This window comes from Penicillium roqueforti, assembly GCF_015533775.1.
Source record: "Penicillium roqueforti strain LCP96 04111 chromosome Unknown scaffold_04, whole genome shotgun sequence".
NCBI classification, from domain to species: domain Eukaryota; kingdom Fungi; phylum Ascomycota; class Eurotiomycetes; order Eurotiales; family Aspergillaceae; genus Penicillium; species Penicillium roqueforti.
Genome location: NW_024067568.1, coordinates 168032 through 186465, shown reverse-complemented (window position 1 = coordinate 186465; position 18434 = coordinate 168032). Strand labels below are relative to the sequence as shown.

Here is an 18434-nt window from a genome sequence, read left to right as displayed (position 1 = left end):
TTCAGCTTCATGATTAGCACTCTGTGTTAGTCTGGGTACATAGAAAATAATTGGATGATCCTATGTACAACAATGAGATTGTAGTAACATTTATAGCATGGCCCTGGGCTATGTTGGAAATTCCACTGAACTCAACACGTTAACTATTTTTTTCGACTTTATTGTATTGCTTAAGCACCGACTGCAAATATTCTCTTGCCCCTTGACTTCACTATCACATTTTAAATTCGAACATTGACTCGAGGGAGAGGAAGTCGAGGTCACAGACGGAGCTGCGGCTGAGAGCGAGGTCAAGAAAGACGAAATGGTGCTCGAGGTAGAATTCAAAGTCACAGACGCAGGGCTGCTAGAGAGGGACACTGACGCGGTAGAGCTTGCAGTTACTGGCGCTGAAAAAAATCCCACAGTAGTTGTATCGTAGATATAATCGATCTGCACACAATAGTACAGACCAGGGAGCATTTCACAGTCCGATCCAGTCTTGGTTATAAATTGGGGTTGACAGAGAAGCCTCAGTGAATGTTTCAACAAAGTTCAACCAGTGTTCGTCTTACCCAATTCTCAAACTCCGCCGCAGTGATACCATAGATCCCTTCATAACTCGCAGGTAGTATATTAATGTACGCGATCTAAGAACTGTAATCTTCGGTACTACCCGGGGAGCGAGTGCCGTCTGGGGTAATGAGATAGGCTGCAGCCTGCCCTAGGGCAAGGCTGAGGGCAAAAAGGACTGAGAAGGGAGACTTCATGGCATGTTCTGAAGTAGTAATGGGAGCTTCAAGATGGATAGTAGTCTAAGGGATCAATACTCTATGAATCAAACGTATTCTGCAATAGCCATGTACATCAATACCTTGGAAACCCGAAATCCTTGCAAGCACTAGCGTAAGATGTTACAAGCTCGGATTGATATCCATAGCACCCGAACACTATACAGTGGGGCCAAGCAAATGAGGAAAGGGATCGCCCATATGTATATGTACCTTTACTACGGAGTAGGCATACCATACAAAAGACTGTATGGAACTCCTTTCCCCACCTCGGAGTAAAGTGTTCGGTAAGACCCTTTCAGGCGGAACCAGATCATCACGAAAAATGAAGAACATGAGTGTACGTGCCCGACAATCAGCCAGGCCACGAGTACTCTCGCATATATTGATACCTTTGTATGACCTCTGGAGGGGGTGGACCGCCGCCCGGGCTTAGTATCACCGACGGGACGTAAGGCCAAGGATGAACTTACCCGTATAAGCTAATCTGCATTCTTTATGAAGATAATCAAGCCCCGTAAGAAGAGCACGAATGTATGTTTTAAGGAGGGGCAGTGGCATCTTTCTATCGTCGAAGCGCCGCTGATACATGGACAATGGCTCCCTCATAGGCGTATACACAAGACACGAATAAGAAACTTCTGAACCTTTAACTTCAAAAGAGTCTAAAGATGTTCGGATAAGTGAGCGGCCGCGGTATGACGGGTCTGCGGTAGAAATGGACTCTTTAACCCTACGCTTATGACCAGTGGAACTCGTATTATTATTGGCGATTCTTAGTACCACGACGCTCTCTGGCTTTTCGATATGCCTATATATTTGTTAGAGATAGAGAGAGCTTCGAATTAAACAGAAATTATTGAAGGCTACCCTTGTAAATCACGCGCGAGCTATACTATTAAAGATACGCCTAGCCAACCTTAACCAGGGTTTGGTAACGATCAGCGAGTACCTCTCTAGGCTTTACTGCGTAGAAGTACTTAGAATCGTATACCGGCGAGATCTCTTTATTAACGACTATGCCGGGCGGTAAAGGTAGCCCTAGAGAAGGCATGGGAAACGGTTTCTTTCGAAGCAAGGCGGACAAACGAGGAATGGACGGCCTTATAGTATTCATTCCAGGGTTACTTCCCGTAAGCCGACGGGAGAATGTTATATCAATAGTTGTCGAAGAAGAAGGAGATCAAGGAGCCCAGCATAGCCGGTAAACTTGATCGCGTGGCACAGTAGATAGGGTCGAGACCGCTAGGATGAACGGCCATGTTGACTGCGCCAGTCCTATTTTGATAGGCGATCTAAATGGAAAGGGTTGCATGTGATAGGATTAGCGTATCGCATTTTATTGATGTAGCTTACTTAGGCCGCGCAGCCGTATACTCAGAGCGCTCAGTGAGCAAATCAGGGTGCTCAGATAATGATTAGTAAGTGGATCGGTACTCAGGGACGCGCTCAGTTTTACTTAGTGATAAAAAAGCGACGAGAGGTGAGCACTAAAACGGAAAGGGAAAGGTCTCGAGTGCCAGATATTATCCGGTACATAACTATGTAGCACATATGTATTACCATAATGAAGTGTATCATTGGCTGTAGAAATCCCCCAATATGCTTGGCTGATGCACATCCCGCAATAATAAATTCAGTCAATTAACATGCTTCTAGTTTAAAGAGATTATTCCAGAATACACATACTTTAGTATATTAACATATGTCAAGAGATTTCCGCCAGGGCTATATGTGCTTAGACCCTTAAGGCCTGGACACGGCGGGACTCTGGCCAGGAGTAGATTGTGTCATGGCCTTATCTCCCGCGCAATTTTCTTTCACTCCAACACACATTTGTCGCAGAGCATAGACAGCATGGAACAAGGCCCTATACCTTTAACAGCCCGTGAGGCTGCATCTGGTCTCTTGGGCTCAGTCTCTATGACCTGCTGGTTTTTCCTTTTGGTATGTTTAGCAACCAGACTCGCACCTCGAAATCCAAAGTGGACACAATCCATATCTAACAATACTGTTTCAGGTACCTCAACTAATTGAGAATTATCGCAATGGCAACTCAGAGGCTATATCTCTCCTCTTCCTCTTTGTTTGGTTCGTCGGCGATGTCGCAAACCTTGCTGGTGGCCTACTAGCCGGGCTTGTGCCCGTGATCGTTGCGATCGCGGTATACTTCTGTATGGCAGACGGCGTGCTCATCGCGCAATGTTTGTACTATAAAGTGCGCAACTCGCGTCCCGAGCCTCTCCACCGCCGACGCTCGTCCACCGTCTCTGTGGAGCCGACTACCCCGTTGCTGGGGCGGCGATTCAGCGAATCTATCGCGTCGCGGCGCCGGTCGTCGGGCTCACTGCGCCGGTATCACACTGGTGGCCGGCGCGAGAGTGAGGTCGAGGATACCCTGGCCAAGATCGTCGAGGAGAATGATTATGGCCGCAAGGCATGGATCAAGAATTTTACTAGTGTTGTTGGAATTTTCCTCATTGGTGCGACTGGTTGGACCATGGCTTGGCAGACCGGGATGTGGGCGCCGGCGCCTTTGGATAATAACAATGGTTCTGAGGAGGCTGTTGGGGGGCTGCTGCTGGGGTATTTCAGCGCCGTGTGCTATCTGGGGTGAGTGTCTCCTGCCGTTATGGCTGATGAGTTGGTATTGACTTTGATTCCAGAGCGAGATTGCCTCAGATCTATAAGAACTGGAGCGAGAAGTCGTGCGAAGGTATTTTTTCACTGTCTTCACATGCACGTATCAGGCCGGTATTGACTTTGATCTAGGGTTGTCGCTCTTGTTCTTTATTCTCTCTCTTATGGGAAACCTGACTTACGGTGCAGGAGTGAGTGATACTACACGTTGTACTATAAACTGGACATAAGCTAATGGTGTTCATATAGATTCTTTGCCATTCTACAGAGAAAGAGTATTTCCTCACCAATCTTCCTTGGCTTATTGGATCGCTGGGAACTATTGTTGAGGATGCCGTCATCTTCTTCCAATTCCGGATCTACGCTGTTCAAGACCCTCATCTCTCGGCGATCTCCTAAATATTGACATTTGCTCACATTTGACTGTTTCGTCTAGAGCAATGACCTCTATATACCGTCAAATCTAAAATTTGGTTTCAAGCTCAAAAGTCTTTGGATGGAAGATGATTTGCATGCGTTCGTTGGTGATGCTGGACATCAAAAAAGTTTGGAATAGCATAGCGTTTGTTTTAATAGTGGACTGGTGACTGATGCGATATATTCACGTATGGTTGCTAGTGTCAAATCAATGTACATCAATACTAAGGGTATGTTACTCGCAATAGCGCAATCCTGGAACGACTATGATATTATGGAGGAACACAGATAGAGTGATATTCTCAAAGTCTAGGCATGTTATACTTCGTACTTTGTATCGTCGATGTGGACTCTAGTCTGCTGAGCGATGACCGCAAGGGCTTGGTGCGCTCAATGAAAGACTACCTCGAGATCGAAACACCTGAAACATATCCAACACCGGCGATCAGCGCTACAGAACTACGTCGCATGGCCTACGAACAAGTACCCCAGATAAGAATCAGACGGCCTTCGTTGTTGGTTCATGGTCGCAGACAGACGTAACACGAGGACCAAGAAAATCGAGCTGATCCATGTGGAGGGCGAGAAAACGAACCATACATCTACTCGCCAGACCAAAGCAAAACTTTGATCATGGACAAACCAAGAAGTGTGCCAAACGTCTGTCTTCAATTCCCCTAAAATCATGGAAGCAACAATAGTTTCGGAATCGCAGCGGTATCCGATCCAGTCTACCTCGGCCACATCATGACGCGGAGGCACACCGAGCACCCAGTCTCCATTGAATGTCCGTGTCCGTTTGAATTCTTTTGCTAATTTTCTTTTTTTCTTCCCCGGGTTCTAGGTCGTAGCGGGGTTCGTGGAGTATCGAGTACAATAAAGAATCGTCGAGGGAGCCGCTATGCGGCAGTGGGAAAAGAGGTTGAGGAATAGAGAAAAAAGGAAACGAGTTTTTAAATTCGATATGAAGATAAGACGCTTAGTCGAAGAGACCGAAGCCCATGTCCTCATCGGACTCCTCCTTCTCTGTAGTGGGGATTAGTACTGAGCTCAAAACCAGAGGTGTATATCAAAACTTACCCTCCTCCTTCTCCTCAGCCTTGGCCTCAGCGGGGGCGGCAGCAGCGGCACCACCAGCGGGGGCAGCGGCAGCGGGGCCAGCGGAACCGACGTTGGTCAGGAGATCCTTGATGTCCTTACCCTCGAGGGCCTGTGTTGGAAATCGAATTAGTTATCGCATCTTAAATTGTCGCGCGCGGCCATTTTCGAGTTGCTTCAATATTGGCGCGGGTTGTGGAAAGGAATCAGGTATTTACCCGGGCGAAGATGGAGGCCCAGATGGGCTCAACCTCCTGAACCTTGGCGGCAGTGATGAGAGTCTGGATCTTGTCGGCCTAAATGATGATTCAAGGTCAGTCACAGTTTTCGCATGATTGTTGTTTGATCCTAGTGGTTTCGCGGCGTCTCGTTGTGTCTCTCCCGAAGCTCAAATTCGCACAGTACATAAAGCTTCAAGTGCGATCTTCAAGCCTCCACTATCCCACCAAAATCAAGGAATTTTGGATACGTACGGAGACCTCAATACCGTCATCGGCCAAGATGAGGGCGGCGTAGGAGCAGGCGAGCTCGGCGGTAGACATGTCGACGGGTGGTGTTGACCGGACTGGGTGTCTTGAAGAGAGTTGGGGATGGGAAAGAAGAAGAGAGTAGAACGCCAATGATAGACACCCGAACCGGGCAAACGCGCCGTGTGTGGGAAAAAGCCCTCGCTTAGGGCTTGGACTAATCTGGTTTAGCTTATTCTCCTCCTCGTGACTTGGCGCTAAGCCGCAAGCGGAGCTGAGCCCAGATGACATAATGATCTAGATGACATAATCCCCCAGTAAACCGCGCGGGGCGTTTCGTATCTGCATGATCCCCCTATCAATCGATCCATTCATTAATTGACATCACATCCCGGTAGTTGTACTTGTCTTCACCTTGAAAGAAACTTGTTCTTTTATCCAACCTGTTCTCAACTTTGCTTTTTCCAACGTGCCCACTGATAATATCGCATTCTCTAACCATGGAGTCCCCCGCCATCCCGGTCCCGCTGGATCCGCGGGAGCAGCCCATCCTTGAAAACCTGCTCCGGACCCGCGACGCGCTGCTCCTAATCAAGCGGGATAAGTCCTCATATGTAAAGTCTCGCGATGTCCTACCGCTTTATGAGGAAGTGATCGCAGAAGTCGAGAAACTCAATTCCGTTCGTAAAGAGCAAGATCGCCGCTTGGTACACAATCGCCGTGAGTTTAGTAGACCTTGCGCTCGACTTGGAGGTGACTGACGTTCAATGATAGTGGATTATATCTTGGATGATTGCTTTCAGTTGATTTCCCTACTGTTCTTGACAGTTGGGAAGAACAACGAAGCTCCCGCAGTGTGAGCGATAATGTTATTACCCCGCCATCTTGTGACAGTGACTGACATTTTGCCAGATACTCCTTGGCGACTACTATCCAGGTATTGACTCCTATAATCTCCTTCGGCTCTCGTTAGCTTTGCGCGCTGGGTACTGACGATCTTGCAGCGTTTACTCGACCACCTTGAAGAGGCTGGATTTTATAGCTCGAAGGACTTGAACTCGATCACCAAGACACTAGAGTCTACACGGGAAACTCTCGAGCGTGGCCGAAACACATACTCACCCGCTCTCCTCACGCTTTTGGAAAGCCGTCTGGAACACTGTGACCAGTCACTGGCGAAGTTGCAGAAGGGTCTTGCTGTATTGGCTCCTTCCTTGGTGCAGACACACGAGACACTGGTCTCAATTCTGCGGTCTACATCAGCTGTCAACACTCGGTCAAAAGTATGGCATCGAACAATTCTATAACCCATCTGATTAGTACTAACTCACTGTTAATTGCTAGTTCTCGGCTGCGGAGGTAAATTCTCTTCGAGAACAACTGAAGAAAATTGAAAAGACGGCAAAGGACGGCAACTTTGTTGACGACGAGGGAAATGTTCTTGCCGGGCAGGAAAATGTCAAGTCTTTGATTCACAGGTGTTGGCGATGGACTGAAATTGTGCTTGAGCGGTATGTTCTAGGCTGCCAACGGGATGACAGACATCGACTGATTCAAATACAGAGAGGGCAAAATTGATGAGCGGTTCCGAGATCAATACGAACGATTGTTGGACATCCGCAACCAACTGGATCGTTTGTCTGTAACACAAGCTTGGTCGCTGCGCGAGACCGATCTCTTCGTATACCAGCGAAAGCTCGACCGAATTGACGAGGCACGGGTTAATGGAAATTTCATCGATGCTGAGGGTCAGCCGGCGGACCTGCATGCGCAGCGAGTAAGATTTTATTTTCGGGCATTCTTTGGTGGATTCTGGCTAACATGATCAGACGCTTCTATACCTCATTCGTCGCAGTTATGCATACATCTATGCGCTTTTGATTTCATCAGAGCCGGTATCTGAAGCTTTACTCCCAGTCTACAACCAACTTCAAACTCTCCGCCGGTGCTTGATTGAAGTCAAGGAGTCTGGGGGTGTTGCAAATTCACGCGAACTTTACCCATACAGCATGAAGGTATGTAACCGTCCACGCTGCTTGCGTATAAAGCTAACAAAAACAGCTCAACTCGATTGACAACATGCGAGTTGACGGGAAATTCTACGTGGGTCCAGATATCCCAGAGGGACAGGGCTGTGTCAATAATCTGCTAGCCGAATGCTACGATTTGGTTTGGGAGCTCCGTGCCGCTGTGGTTGGCGAGGAAGGAGAGTCTTAAAACAACAGGTTCTTTAGACCAATGCCTTTTTTTCTCTACCTATGTGTTTTATTTCCATCGATGTTTGTGAATTTGCGCCGATTTTGATGAAGAATTGGCCATGGAATGTCTTTGGCATACAGTGGTCTTTGATTGTATGATCAGAGTCTTACCTTGTTTTCTCTTCTTTTTCTTTATGTGACGATAGGCGTTCGAGATGGTATGGCATTGGCATTTGTCTTGGGAACGAGGGCACTTCGGTGTCCTCTGGTGGTTTTACTTCGAGTTTAATGGAATTTCCCTGTTAACGAACGATTCTTGTTTGTTGTCTCTTGCTTTCAACTAAGAAAGCACATGAAAAAGCTAATTTGGCAATCATGTTATTCTAGCTACACCTCCGATCTTTGCGAAGATAAGACAAAGCCCCACTTTAATATTTCTAGCAGAAGCACCCGCTTTACTATTCATTCCATCCCGTTCCCTTGAGCAGCCGTAGAGAATGGGGATCAAGATCTGTGAAGTCAACTTCATCCACGTCTTCCATCTCCAGAACTTCACCGTCAATCCCGTGAGCATCGAGGCAGCAACTGCATGCTGTGGTACAGTGGTCCCGGGCACGGGCCCCGTCTGTATTGACCTCAGTCCTCTCGCAGCATCCACATCCCTATGGGTTCGCCAGTTTCAGAATTTTGAGCCCTTGCTCCCGGGATGAAAGGTGTCTGTTCATGGACCCAAATCATTCGTTGGACAATCCAGCGTGTTTCAATATCAACATCAATCGGATCAAGTCATGTCTTGTGAGCCTCGTTTGATATGAGAATGATAGCACACCGCTTGGGCAAGCTTATACAAGCCCTGAAGCCGAAGTGCATTTTCAACCAATTCAGCCTCTTTATCTTCGCAAAGAGATATAATCGAGATGTGCTAGTTCTATAATCTTGCATTTACCGTCGAGGCTTAGTCTTGCGTGGTCTCTTCATAACTGGCAGGTGTTCCGAGGACTGAGAGTTGGTAGCAGATTTGAGGATTGAAAAATCATCATCTTGTAATAGCTCCGTCTCTGAAAAGGACATCGTCAACAATTTCAATAATTTCAACGACCGTTTTGGGTTGCGGCCGCTTATGGAGTTGTCATCATAACAGCTAATCTTGGATTGCAACCAGAACCAGCATAACAGCAATAATAGGAACAGCTAAAGCAATAGACAGGTTTGACATAATTGTAGCAATGTCATCCAACAAAAGAACCAGTCGGTGATTTCGCAGTGAATCCAACTTGTAAACGGCGGACCTGTGAATTACCATATGCGGTTAGTTTTGCCTTTCTGGGTTTAGCGCCCCAATACGCTGTCACGTAACCTCCCTTCAATGCTCCCGACATAAACGACCCGTCTTCGCTGCTCTTCCTCCCACTCTCTCACTCTCTCACTTTTTCATTCTTCCTACCCCTATATCTTGCACTCATCGCCGCCCCCTTCTTTTATTCTGGTCCCCACCGACTACTGCGCATTTGCTTTCAGCCCGACGCACTGCCTCTTTCATTTTTACCGGATATGCCGCTCGATCTGACATCCAGCTTGCAATGCCTATCATCTAGAAGCGTAACCACTGGGATGGTATAGCATCCTGTTCTTTCGTGTCGATAATCCTACAATAGTCAAACCTAATGAAACAAGGAACAACCCTATTGAGCCAATGGATACCACCCACAAGACTCGTTGGTTCCTGGCAGCCGTGAGGCGCGGATACTGCCAAAATTATTTGAAAGTACATGTTTGCATATGCCATGGCCTCATACATATGACCCAGGCCCTAATTATATTGGGCATGAACGAAGCTGAGACTAGCTAAAGCGACGATTATAAATGATGAAAATAAATTGTTGCGGTTATTCTACCTTTTTTGGTCAATAAAGCACACATAGGAAGCAGAGCGACCAGTCGAAGCGCACCGACAGGTAAATAGAAAGTGATAGAATGGCAATTGTTCCCATAAATAGCAAGGCAGATATTATATGGGTTATCCAGGGTTTCAAAGTAGAAACACATAGATACTAGCAGAGGTTAGTGTTGCCCTCCCTCGCGGATATGCGTGAAACCCGTCAGAATATGATTAGGAGGTGACCAGAATCAACTACACGATCAAGAAACTCGAATCTCACCACCAGAGCCATCTGGATTTCCGGAGAAGGACCATTTCTACATGAGTATGACACGCGTTAAATATTGTATATACCACGTTCCTATCATATAATCGTACATTAAATCATCAGGTTGGATTCGCATCATTGTTCACAAACGCATACATTGGGGAGGTATCATGCAGGCTTTTCTCCAGTCCAATGCGAATTCGGCCAACTCGGGCCATTTTGTCAAGCATCCGAGTGTCGACTCGTAAGACACTCTCCCGAGTGAGTCTTTATGTGGGCCAGTCACAGGAACAGAGTAGACCGCGGTGCATACCACCCTCGCTTCCACAGAGGAGCAGAGACACCGGCGGCCTCACGGCTTGAAATAGTGTTACCGTCATTGTAAACGTGTCGACCAACGTGAAAACCTTTGGTTCCTCGTACGTAGCGTAAGCACTGGAATCAACTATGCGCTTGACTTTCGGGTCTTCCGTAGGGTTTCTCCCAATACACTCTCCGTCAACCATACAGTGGCGCGATAGTTGACTGCTGTACGGAGTCCAAGCCAAACGGTTCATGTTGACTACAATAACAAGAGCTTCAATCTCGTGGGTGGGCAGGTAGCCTTCGAATCCGAAGAGCCAGGGTTGAGCAGACCAAGTTTTGCCTGCATAACGCGAGTATACCATCAAGGGAGAAAGAGCGCCAAGAAGGATAGTGATGCCCATAAAAATCCAGCCGGCTGTTTGGAATGCTTTAGATGCCGAAGTGGCGCATAAATTCCCACCATCATCTTCCACCCTGTAGTTTGACTAGCAGACAGTAAGCCTGCTGAGACGATTAACCACACAGGTGCGGCGCGCAGTGCCAAAGTTGTGATTAACCCTTCAACTGTGTTCCTATGGGTCAGGCTCACAGATTTGAATTATTTCCATCGAATAGAGGCTCCAAATGCCCCACTGAGAACAACCGAATCTCCTAGGCAGACACCGACGACTGGACAGAAGGGGTCAAAATCCCATAAATTGCGATCCCATATGTCGTCGATGACATACCATTTCTGCTTGGTTGATTTGAGAAGCAGACATATAAGCCTTTCAAGCAATTTATCGCTATCATTACTGATTGAAAGACGCGAGAAAGCTTGAAAGGCGCTGTCACTAAGATTGACTCTGGGCCTGCGTCTCAGAAGTCCCATAAAGACATATGCTATATCTGCTTCGCTTTCTTCTTTCAAGGGCCTAGTCGATAGGCACTGGAATGCAATTGTCACAAGCTCTAGAGGACTCAACATGATGGAGCCTTCGTAATGACCGACCAGTTGGCGTGAGTTTGAGGCGTCAACCCACGCCTCTGAAGGAAATTTGCTTTTGGGTTTCTGCCAAGGTTCTCCCTCGGATGTGCCGTGGGTGTAAATCAATATCGGATGCGTATTTGGCGATAGAAGGACCTCGGGAAATGCCCACATTCGCCGACCCCATTCTTTGAGAAGCTCTCGCGTGGTGTAAACCCGGGATTCATGGCCTTGACCAGGTGGTCCAACGGCATTGACGAGCGAATGTGCGCCACGTACTACATCGCTGATCCGATATACGTCGTCCGCCAGGTATTTGTCTTCAGGCATACAGCTGCATGCAAGCCAATAGACTTGAACTCCTGCACGACGAGCTGCCTTCTCCGCAATAGAATGTAGAACTTCCATGTCATCGCGCTTCTGGTCATGCGAGAATTGTATGGTTGTGTACGCAATAAAGATATACTGTAGTGTCTTTGTGTCTCTATGTTTTTTCTCCCAGTTACTGACCTTCAAGGTGTTGCTACTATATGTTTCGCGTAGGAAACACAGAAATTGCGGTCTTTCAAGACGTTCAGAGGTAGGATTGCGTTGCTCATGCGCTGGATCAGGGTTTTCTGGCAGTGTTGGACATTCATAGGGATTGCTTGAAATGGGCGTGTAGCCCCAGTAATGATATCTAAACGGCTCATATTGACCGTTGTATCTTGGCTCCCCAGCAAGATCCGTAAGAAAAAAATAGCTATTTAGCAGGTGTCAACATACTAAAGATACAATAATAAGTTAATAATATGGGAGACAAACCAAAACAAGAATTATGACAGCGCCGACTGGGTATTTGAACCGAATTTCCACTTGCGCCCTTGAGTGATTCTTTCGAATTAAGGAAGTGCTGGACGTAGCTCCACCGTGTAATGGGGTGCTTGATGTCACGTTTTTTTTTTTACTGCGAGGCCCTAAAGCCCAGAACATGACTTTCAGGATGGCGGGGATGCCATCGATAAGGATGTCTCGACGCCAGGTAACTTCACACTGGTTGTCGACTGCACGATCAGTCGTAATAGACGTCCATCGGTGGAATTTAAGAAACGGTCGTCTCTACGCCCTACCCATTTACGCCCTAAGCTGTCCCGGTGCCAAAACCGCTGTGTTGAATCGTAAATCAATTGTCTGTTAAAGTGCGGATAAGATGGCGGCGACAGAATAAACCCCAATCAGTAATTTTTCTCTCATTGTCTAAATTAAGAATGGGGCTGCGAGGTGAGATACCGTATGCGTTGGATGCTTCCCGGCGTTATAGTGGTATCTGCATTTGTTGTAGAAGACTGCTGGATCTCCAATAGCTCTATAGAGCTCTATGGGGAGACAGGCCTTGAACATTGATAGACCTTTCTCCTGAGGCTCAGAGGGTGTAAATTAGGCTGCAGCTGAAATTGCGTGCTCCAGTGTAACGATACCACAGAGTACTCCGTGTAAAGATCAACAAGATTGCTTCGTGTTCAACCATTGTACTCAGTTATCACCCCTGAAATGTGGCCAAGCGTGCGGAGTTACATTACCATACTGCAGGCAAACATGCATGTTATGTCAAAGCTGATTCGAGAAATTCAAATTCACAAGGTGTTGGAAACCTTGGAAAAAGAAAATCAAGGTCAATGGCCAAGTTCTCAGACCAAAAAAAAGAAGTGGTGCGCCGATCCTTCAGCTGAGATGTCGTATGGTCACCTGCATCTCTCGAAAGGTAGGTGAGCCGATTGCTCTTGCAACCCTGTCCGCAACCCAACGCTCAAATCCCCCCCCTCGCCATTCTCACACCGATACTCCATATGATTCCTGCTTCCCAGCCACCGAGCTCACTCCGATTTGAACAAAGATCGTCCTTGGGAACTGGTATGATTCCGAACTCGTATACTGAATTAGAAACCTTGCAGTCTGTTAGTTGCTATTTGTCTTGTTTACCTCCTGAATTTCGTTTCGCTAATGATAACAAAATTTTCAGCAGTCCGTGATACCAGGGCCATTTTCCAAAATAAGTAAGTAATTAATTAAGAAAGCGAAATGGTGACAAGCTTGCTTTAGCTTGGAAAGCAATTCATACAGAGTTCACTCTTCCTTGTTACGGCTCATTTGAATCCTCCATTGTTGCCTGGCTGGGGTGGCTCAGAGGGGTAGTTCTGCCGCATAGGTTTCCGCGGAAATTTCTCCATACCGCCTTTGCGCAATTACACCCACTATCTTCAATGATTGAACATTGCGTCTAAAGGGTGATATATAGAATATTAAATTTTACATTTAAATATGGTGGCTATTTAACAATTATGTCTAGTTAATGTTTCAAGCATGTGGGTTGAAATATATATTTTGGCGATGGGGCTGGTTCGCGGAAACTTTTGCGGTCCGACCCTTCAGAATTATAATTTAGAAAAAAAGAAATGTATAGGGTAAGGATCTGCCGCCAGGCGACCGCAAACTGACCCCTCAGATGATGGGTGTTGAGTCGAGAAGCAATCTGCACTAGAATTACGCCCCCCAGCCAACGAACTCGCAGATAGCTTCATGCGCTGTGCCGCCCTCGAACGCAATGTGTGGGGGCTGAAATGGGAGCGTGGTTATTTATTCCCCACCACTCCCGATGCCAAATTTCGAGAACAACATTCCATGACTTTCTTCAGAAATGTCAGTAAATCACTCAACAAATATCAGCTACTGGCGATGGATAGAGCCTTTAGGCAGTGAGACAACTGCTAGCCCGCCGCAACCATCCCTACCGGGAGACGAAAGTCTGCCAAAGCCTCAGGAACTAAGCCGGACTGAACTTTTGCAAAAAGATGTCAGTCAGAGGGAAAAAAACAAATGTATCATGGTAACTTGCTAATAGGTATCATATAGTTCTTGAGAAAGCCAGGTATTCATGTTATGTGAGAACCACATCTCAGTTAGATTCTACGCTTGCTTATGTATCTCAGCTTCATGCCAAAAGTGGAAGAAGGGATATTGAAGATGGCAGGGAGTGCAGATTTATGCAGGCAGTTGACTGAAAAGTTCTTCCTTCCTAACTTCTTTTTTGAAAGACTGGGCTGGAACGCAAATGGCTTGTTCGGCAGTACTGTCAATTTCTTACAAAACGACTCAGAAACGAGCTATGGTAAGAAGAAAAACGTAGAGCTTATCATAGCCACCAAAAATTGCTAACAGGAACGCTCACAAAGGGACATTTTCGCGCTTTCTTTCCAAACGAGTCAAGGGAAAGGGCGCTGAAAGGACATTGAATCCAGGGAATTCTAGTAATACAAACCCTCTCTCCACCCCTGCGCCTGATTTTGAGTACGCCTGGCACTATATGGCATTCTGTACCCTATGGCGGTCATCACTTATCAACCCTACTGGAGACAGTGGCCAAGTGAGGACGGATGGATCTACCGACGAGACCAATGTGCTACTTTGCTTCGATCTTGATGATGATATTACCCTCCGGCTAAGACGTCTGCTGCATAAAACCGATTTCAGAAACTGGAACAACGAACCCTTTCTCATGCTCAAGTATGCACTCAATATCGTGATAGAGCAGTGTGAGGATGATCTCTGGAGCTTATGTGTTAGTGCCTCCTGCGAAAGAAGAATGGCTACCATTTGTGCTTCTTCGTCTTCTTCTTTAAAGTAAAGGCAGTTAACAGAGTTCAATAGGCCTCCAACTTCGTCACTGTTGCCAATAGCAACATCTCGAAAGGCATTCTCAAGCAAACTCGGAATGAAGGCAAAGTCTTGTCCGATACCGTGTCCGCCTTAACGCTTCTATTCCTGCCGGGAACTTTCATCTCAGTAAGACCCTTATATCTAGAATTTGACCACGAGACATGCTGAAAATATTTGTAGGGATTTTTCGGAATGAATTTCTTCACACTCGACGAGAACGAAAAAACCCAGACTCTACAGTGGAAGACACATCCAAAAATCTGGATCTTCTTCGTTTGCACAATCCCCATAACCATACTCGGCTTCTTTGTTTTCATGCTGGAGTTCAACTTGCATGCTTGGATCTGGCGCATGCAAGCCCTCATAGGTGGCATTTTCTGCCGAAGCAGAACATCCGAGAATATTGACTCTGATAACTTAGGATCTTTGGAACGGTCAATAGGGCTTCCGTGGAAATTTTGGCTCTCCCGGCGTACTACTTTGCGCTCGACACCGTAACAATGTACACTTTGGTATGGTTCCTCTCTATAGAAGGGTCGACCATGTTTGATTGTTGGACAGTATAAAAGATGGCGTGAGAAATTGCACATACAATTAGCAAGAGTTCCCCGAAACATTTGAACACGTTCTCAAAGATTTTACTCGCATGACATAGAAAATCCTGGAGATGTTAAGGTCTGATCCTTTTAGGTCGGTTTATATAGATCCCGTCCTCAAGAAAGACTGTTCGCAGAAAAACGATGAAATTTACATTGGGCCAAAGAGAGACAGACATCAAGATGCCTGAAACCAGGAGAACTGTCTGATTCCGGCTGAAAGGTATTAGATTCCAAGCGAAGCCGACGGGAGTAGGAATAGAGAGGAAGAGAGAGAGATACCGATAGCTGACCTGGAGATAGCAGACGGATGGTGTATTGTGGAGGTAAATTACCGAGAATGCTCCACCATGTTTATGTTTTGTCATTAGTCAGCTGTAAGCCCCATAACGTATTTCCCAAGCGAGTCGGCCACCCCAAAACACATAGTAAATGCGATAAATTACAACATGATATTGCAACAACGGTGGTCAATATAAACTTTATCTTGTAGCCCATTACTCTCCATATGATATCTGATCACTCTAGGGAGCCTTGAGAAATTTGATATAATAGTGATTGAGATATATATATCTCCTATAGTTCAGTGATGTAATTTTCAATACCGCAATGATGCAACTTTCTGATTTATTTGAAATTGAGATATATTGCTAAGAATCCTTATCGATGACTATCGATAAGTAATGAAAGCAAGTTGAGACGTGGTTGTTGAGATATAAATGTGGAATATATTGCATTTACTATAGTGTTTTGGGGTGCGCAGCTCGTTTACCGAATACGTTAGTTAACTAGTTAGTTACAAATCATGTAAGATTAATAAATCATAACACTGACATTTATCAGCGCCTCAAAAGAGATCAATGGATAGACTATATCTAAATGGGAGTATTCTATTTGCCCCAGAAAAAAGTTTGAAGAGCAAAAGACAACAAGTAGCCCAATTTAGGCGATGTTATAAGCCCGCAAGCATTTCTTGTACAGTAAACAAACTAAGAGCGGGATAAACTTAATCCGGTTCTCAACACTCGTCTCAGTCCAACTCGCCCGTTGGATTCTCGGCTGGAACCAAAGCATGACCGTGGGAAGAATAGACCATGACTCGCTTCTGGCAGGCGAAAATCTGATGCACGAAACTCTTCAGACATACGTTGATGGCAAGATCCACCCGTTGATCAAGACCCGTGTCTGGCCTCACATTGTAGTCTGTGGCCATTATGACCGAAACGGCCCCAATGTACATATTTCGCCCACTGAGAAACGAGAAAAACGTTTCAACTGGCATCGACCAACAGCAGTGATCATCGACGACTCGACTCTGGAGGTTAGGTGTTTTCCGGGGCGAGACTACGTCCTGCATTACGCCCTCCTAGTCGCTTATTATCTCAACCTAAACTCGATTAATGCGCCTACATCAGTGATACAATATCGACTCCCTTCTTCGGAAGATTGCCTGGATCTTCTCTCGAAATCGAATTTACGGTTTATGTGTCCTGTTGATACTGTCATCCTAGGGTATGTTGATCAACTGGTCACCAATCATGATTACCCCTGGGAGACAGGGACACATGAGCCGAATCAGTTATTTGCGTGGAAGCACTTCCGTCGAGCTGACGGGAGTATCATCGCTTTTGTCGGAAGCATGATGAGCCTCTGGGGTGATATCATCGGAAATGTTGTTCGCACAATGCAAGACCAGAACAATATATCCAGCGTTCTATATGTGGGAAAGGCTGGTTCATTACGAACACAAGATATTCCAAACCAGGCCCTCGTTACTGGTGAAACAAGTCTCCTCAACAACAAAACTCTCTCTTGGAAAAGTCCACTCACGGCCACCCTATCAGCAGGGCATATGGCCCACATTTGCCAGGGGATTCATGTTACCGTTCCAAGCCCATTGGTTGAGAATGAGGATTGGCTGGCCAAGAATAAGCATAGAGCGGACTGGGTCGACTGCGAGGTCGGTTACCTGGCACAAGCCTGCCAGGAACACAATATTTTATTCGGGTATTTACACTTCATCTCAGACAACGTGGCACAAAAATACCATTACAATCTTGCAACAGAGCGTCAAGATGCTGTTATAAGTGCACGGAAGGGCATTTGGTGTGAAATCCGGCGGGTCCTTGCCCTTCATCTAGGTATAAAGGATTTGGAGGAGGGATTTTGTAAAATATAGACTAAACTCCAGGTTCAATCTCAATATCTTATGAGTGTTTGCTATTTAATGATGGAAGATATCTTTGTAATACTGGCCGCATTCAGGTAAAGCCGGTTTGATTGCTGCTCCAGACGAAGTGCAGCATAAAGTCATTAGTAGAGGTGACGATGCCTCGGAAATATTCTCAAGGGATTGGAGATCTTGACCTATCTCCTTCAATTCATTTATGCTGTCGTTCTGGTGACTTCAGCTTGAACGTATAATTTAGCTTGTATCGCCTGTCGCTGTCGCTGTCGAGCCCACTTGGCCTCGCGAACAATAGCCTCTTCTGTTCAGTAGAAACCCTAGAATAACCCTACAAGGAGCACGGTATGCTCGTAAGAATATCTTCAGATCCTGCCCAGAGTCCTTAGGGAATTTTATACCAGGGTTCCAAATACAGGCATTTTTTTGAGGCGTGTCTGGCCTCGTGCCGGCTTCTATGGACGTATTTCGCAGGCTTACTGAAGGTGGAAATGCTTTCTTGACCGTGACGACCAGGACAGTAGTGACAGCGTGGCGGAGACTTATCACATCAATCCTTGCAAGCCTTGCAAGCCTTGCAGTTGGCGCATACATTAGAAGACTTCAAAGTGAGGGCCACCGGCACGGTTAAATTGACAGCCGGCAGCGGGTGGGCGAGCATGGGCAGAGATTCGTACGGACCTGTCGGGGATCGTCGGCCGCCGCAAGTACATTTACGGTGGCGTCTAGCTGTTTCGGTGGCAATTGTGTACTAACCAGCTTGTGACTGTAACGAGATTCCATGCGTGGAAACACTGTCCGCTAAATTTCATAATTACTATGCTTCCCCCGAAACCCCCAACATTGATCACATATTTCAACATTGGGTCATGTTTGGAAAGCATCTTGCTTGTGATAAAGCGAGGTTAGAGTGATGAAGATATAGGGGGAAAGAAGGCTGCTTGTAACTT

At 46.3% G+C, this 18434-nt stretch overlaps 6 protein-coding genes across 6 annotated transcripts; 4 read left to right on the top strand and 2 right to left on the bottom strand.

Annotated features, from left to right (window-relative positions):
- Positions 1-2627: 2627 nt before the first annotated feature.
- Positions 2628-3809, top strand: LCP9604111_2901 (PQ-loop repeat-containing protein; the record flags this gene model as incomplete). Its single annotated transcript, XM_039070430.1, has 5 exons — positions 2628-2717; positions 2791-3383; positions 3437-3486; positions 3543-3601; positions 3660-3809. The coding sequence occupies 5 exons, from the start codon at positions 2628-2630 to the stop codon at positions 3807-3809; spliced, it is 942 nt and encodes a 313-aa protein (XP_038930856.1).
- A 997-nt stretch (positions 3810-4806) lies between these two features.
- Positions 4807-5467, bottom strand: rpp1 (ribosomal protein P1; the record flags this gene model as incomplete). The annotated part of the gene is made up of 4 exons (XM_039070429.1): positions 4807-4853; positions 4908-5037; positions 5144-5221; positions 5399-5467. 4 exons carry the CDS (start codon positions 5465-5467, stop codon positions 4807-4809), a joined length of 324 nt encoding a protein of 107 aa, XP_038930855.1.
- Positions 5468-5892: 425 nt separating this feature from the next.
- LCP9604111_2899 (uncharacterized protein) lies at positions 5893-7609 on the top strand (the record flags this gene model as incomplete). Its single annotated transcript, XM_039070426.1, has 8 exons — positions 5893-6112; positions 6167-6248; positions 6305-6329; positions 6397-6675; positions 6737-6903; positions 6956-7169; positions 7222-7407; positions 7454-7609. The coding sequence occupies 8 exons, from the start codon at positions 5893-5895 to the stop codon at positions 7607-7609; spliced, it is 1329 nt and encodes a 442-aa protein (XP_038930854.1).
- A 2410-nt stretch (positions 7610-10019) lies between these two features.
- Positions 10020-11982, bottom strand: LCP9604111_2898 (uncharacterized protein; the record flags this gene model as incomplete). Its single annotated transcript, XM_039070425.1, has 5 exons — positions 10020-10095; positions 10161-10383; positions 11343-11656; positions 11709-11752; positions 11815-11982. The coding sequence occupies 5 exons, from the start codon at positions 11980-11982 to the stop codon at positions 10020-10022; spliced, it is 825 nt and encodes a 274-aa protein (XP_038930853.1).
- A 1702-nt stretch (positions 11983-13684) lies between these two features.
- Positions 13685-15201, top strand: LCP9604111_2897 (uncharacterized protein; the record flags this gene model as incomplete). The annotated part of the gene is made up of 6 exons (XM_039070424.1): positions 13685-13840; positions 13900-13928; positions 14082-14155; positions 14220-14605; positions 14695-14829; positions 14884-15201. 6 exons carry the CDS (start codon positions 13685-13687, stop codon positions 15199-15201), a joined length of 1098 nt encoding a protein of 365 aa, XP_038930852.1.
- A 1170-nt stretch (positions 15202-16371) lies between these two features.
- On the top strand, positions 16372-17478 carry LCP9604111_2896 (uncharacterized protein; the record flags this gene model as incomplete). Its single annotated transcript, XM_039070423.1, has 1 exon — positions 16372-17478. The coding sequence occupies one exon, from the start codon at positions 16372-16374 to the stop codon at positions 17476-17478; it is 1107 nt and encodes a 368-aa protein (XP_038930851.1).
- Between the last annotated feature and the right edge of the window lie 956 nt (positions 17479-18434).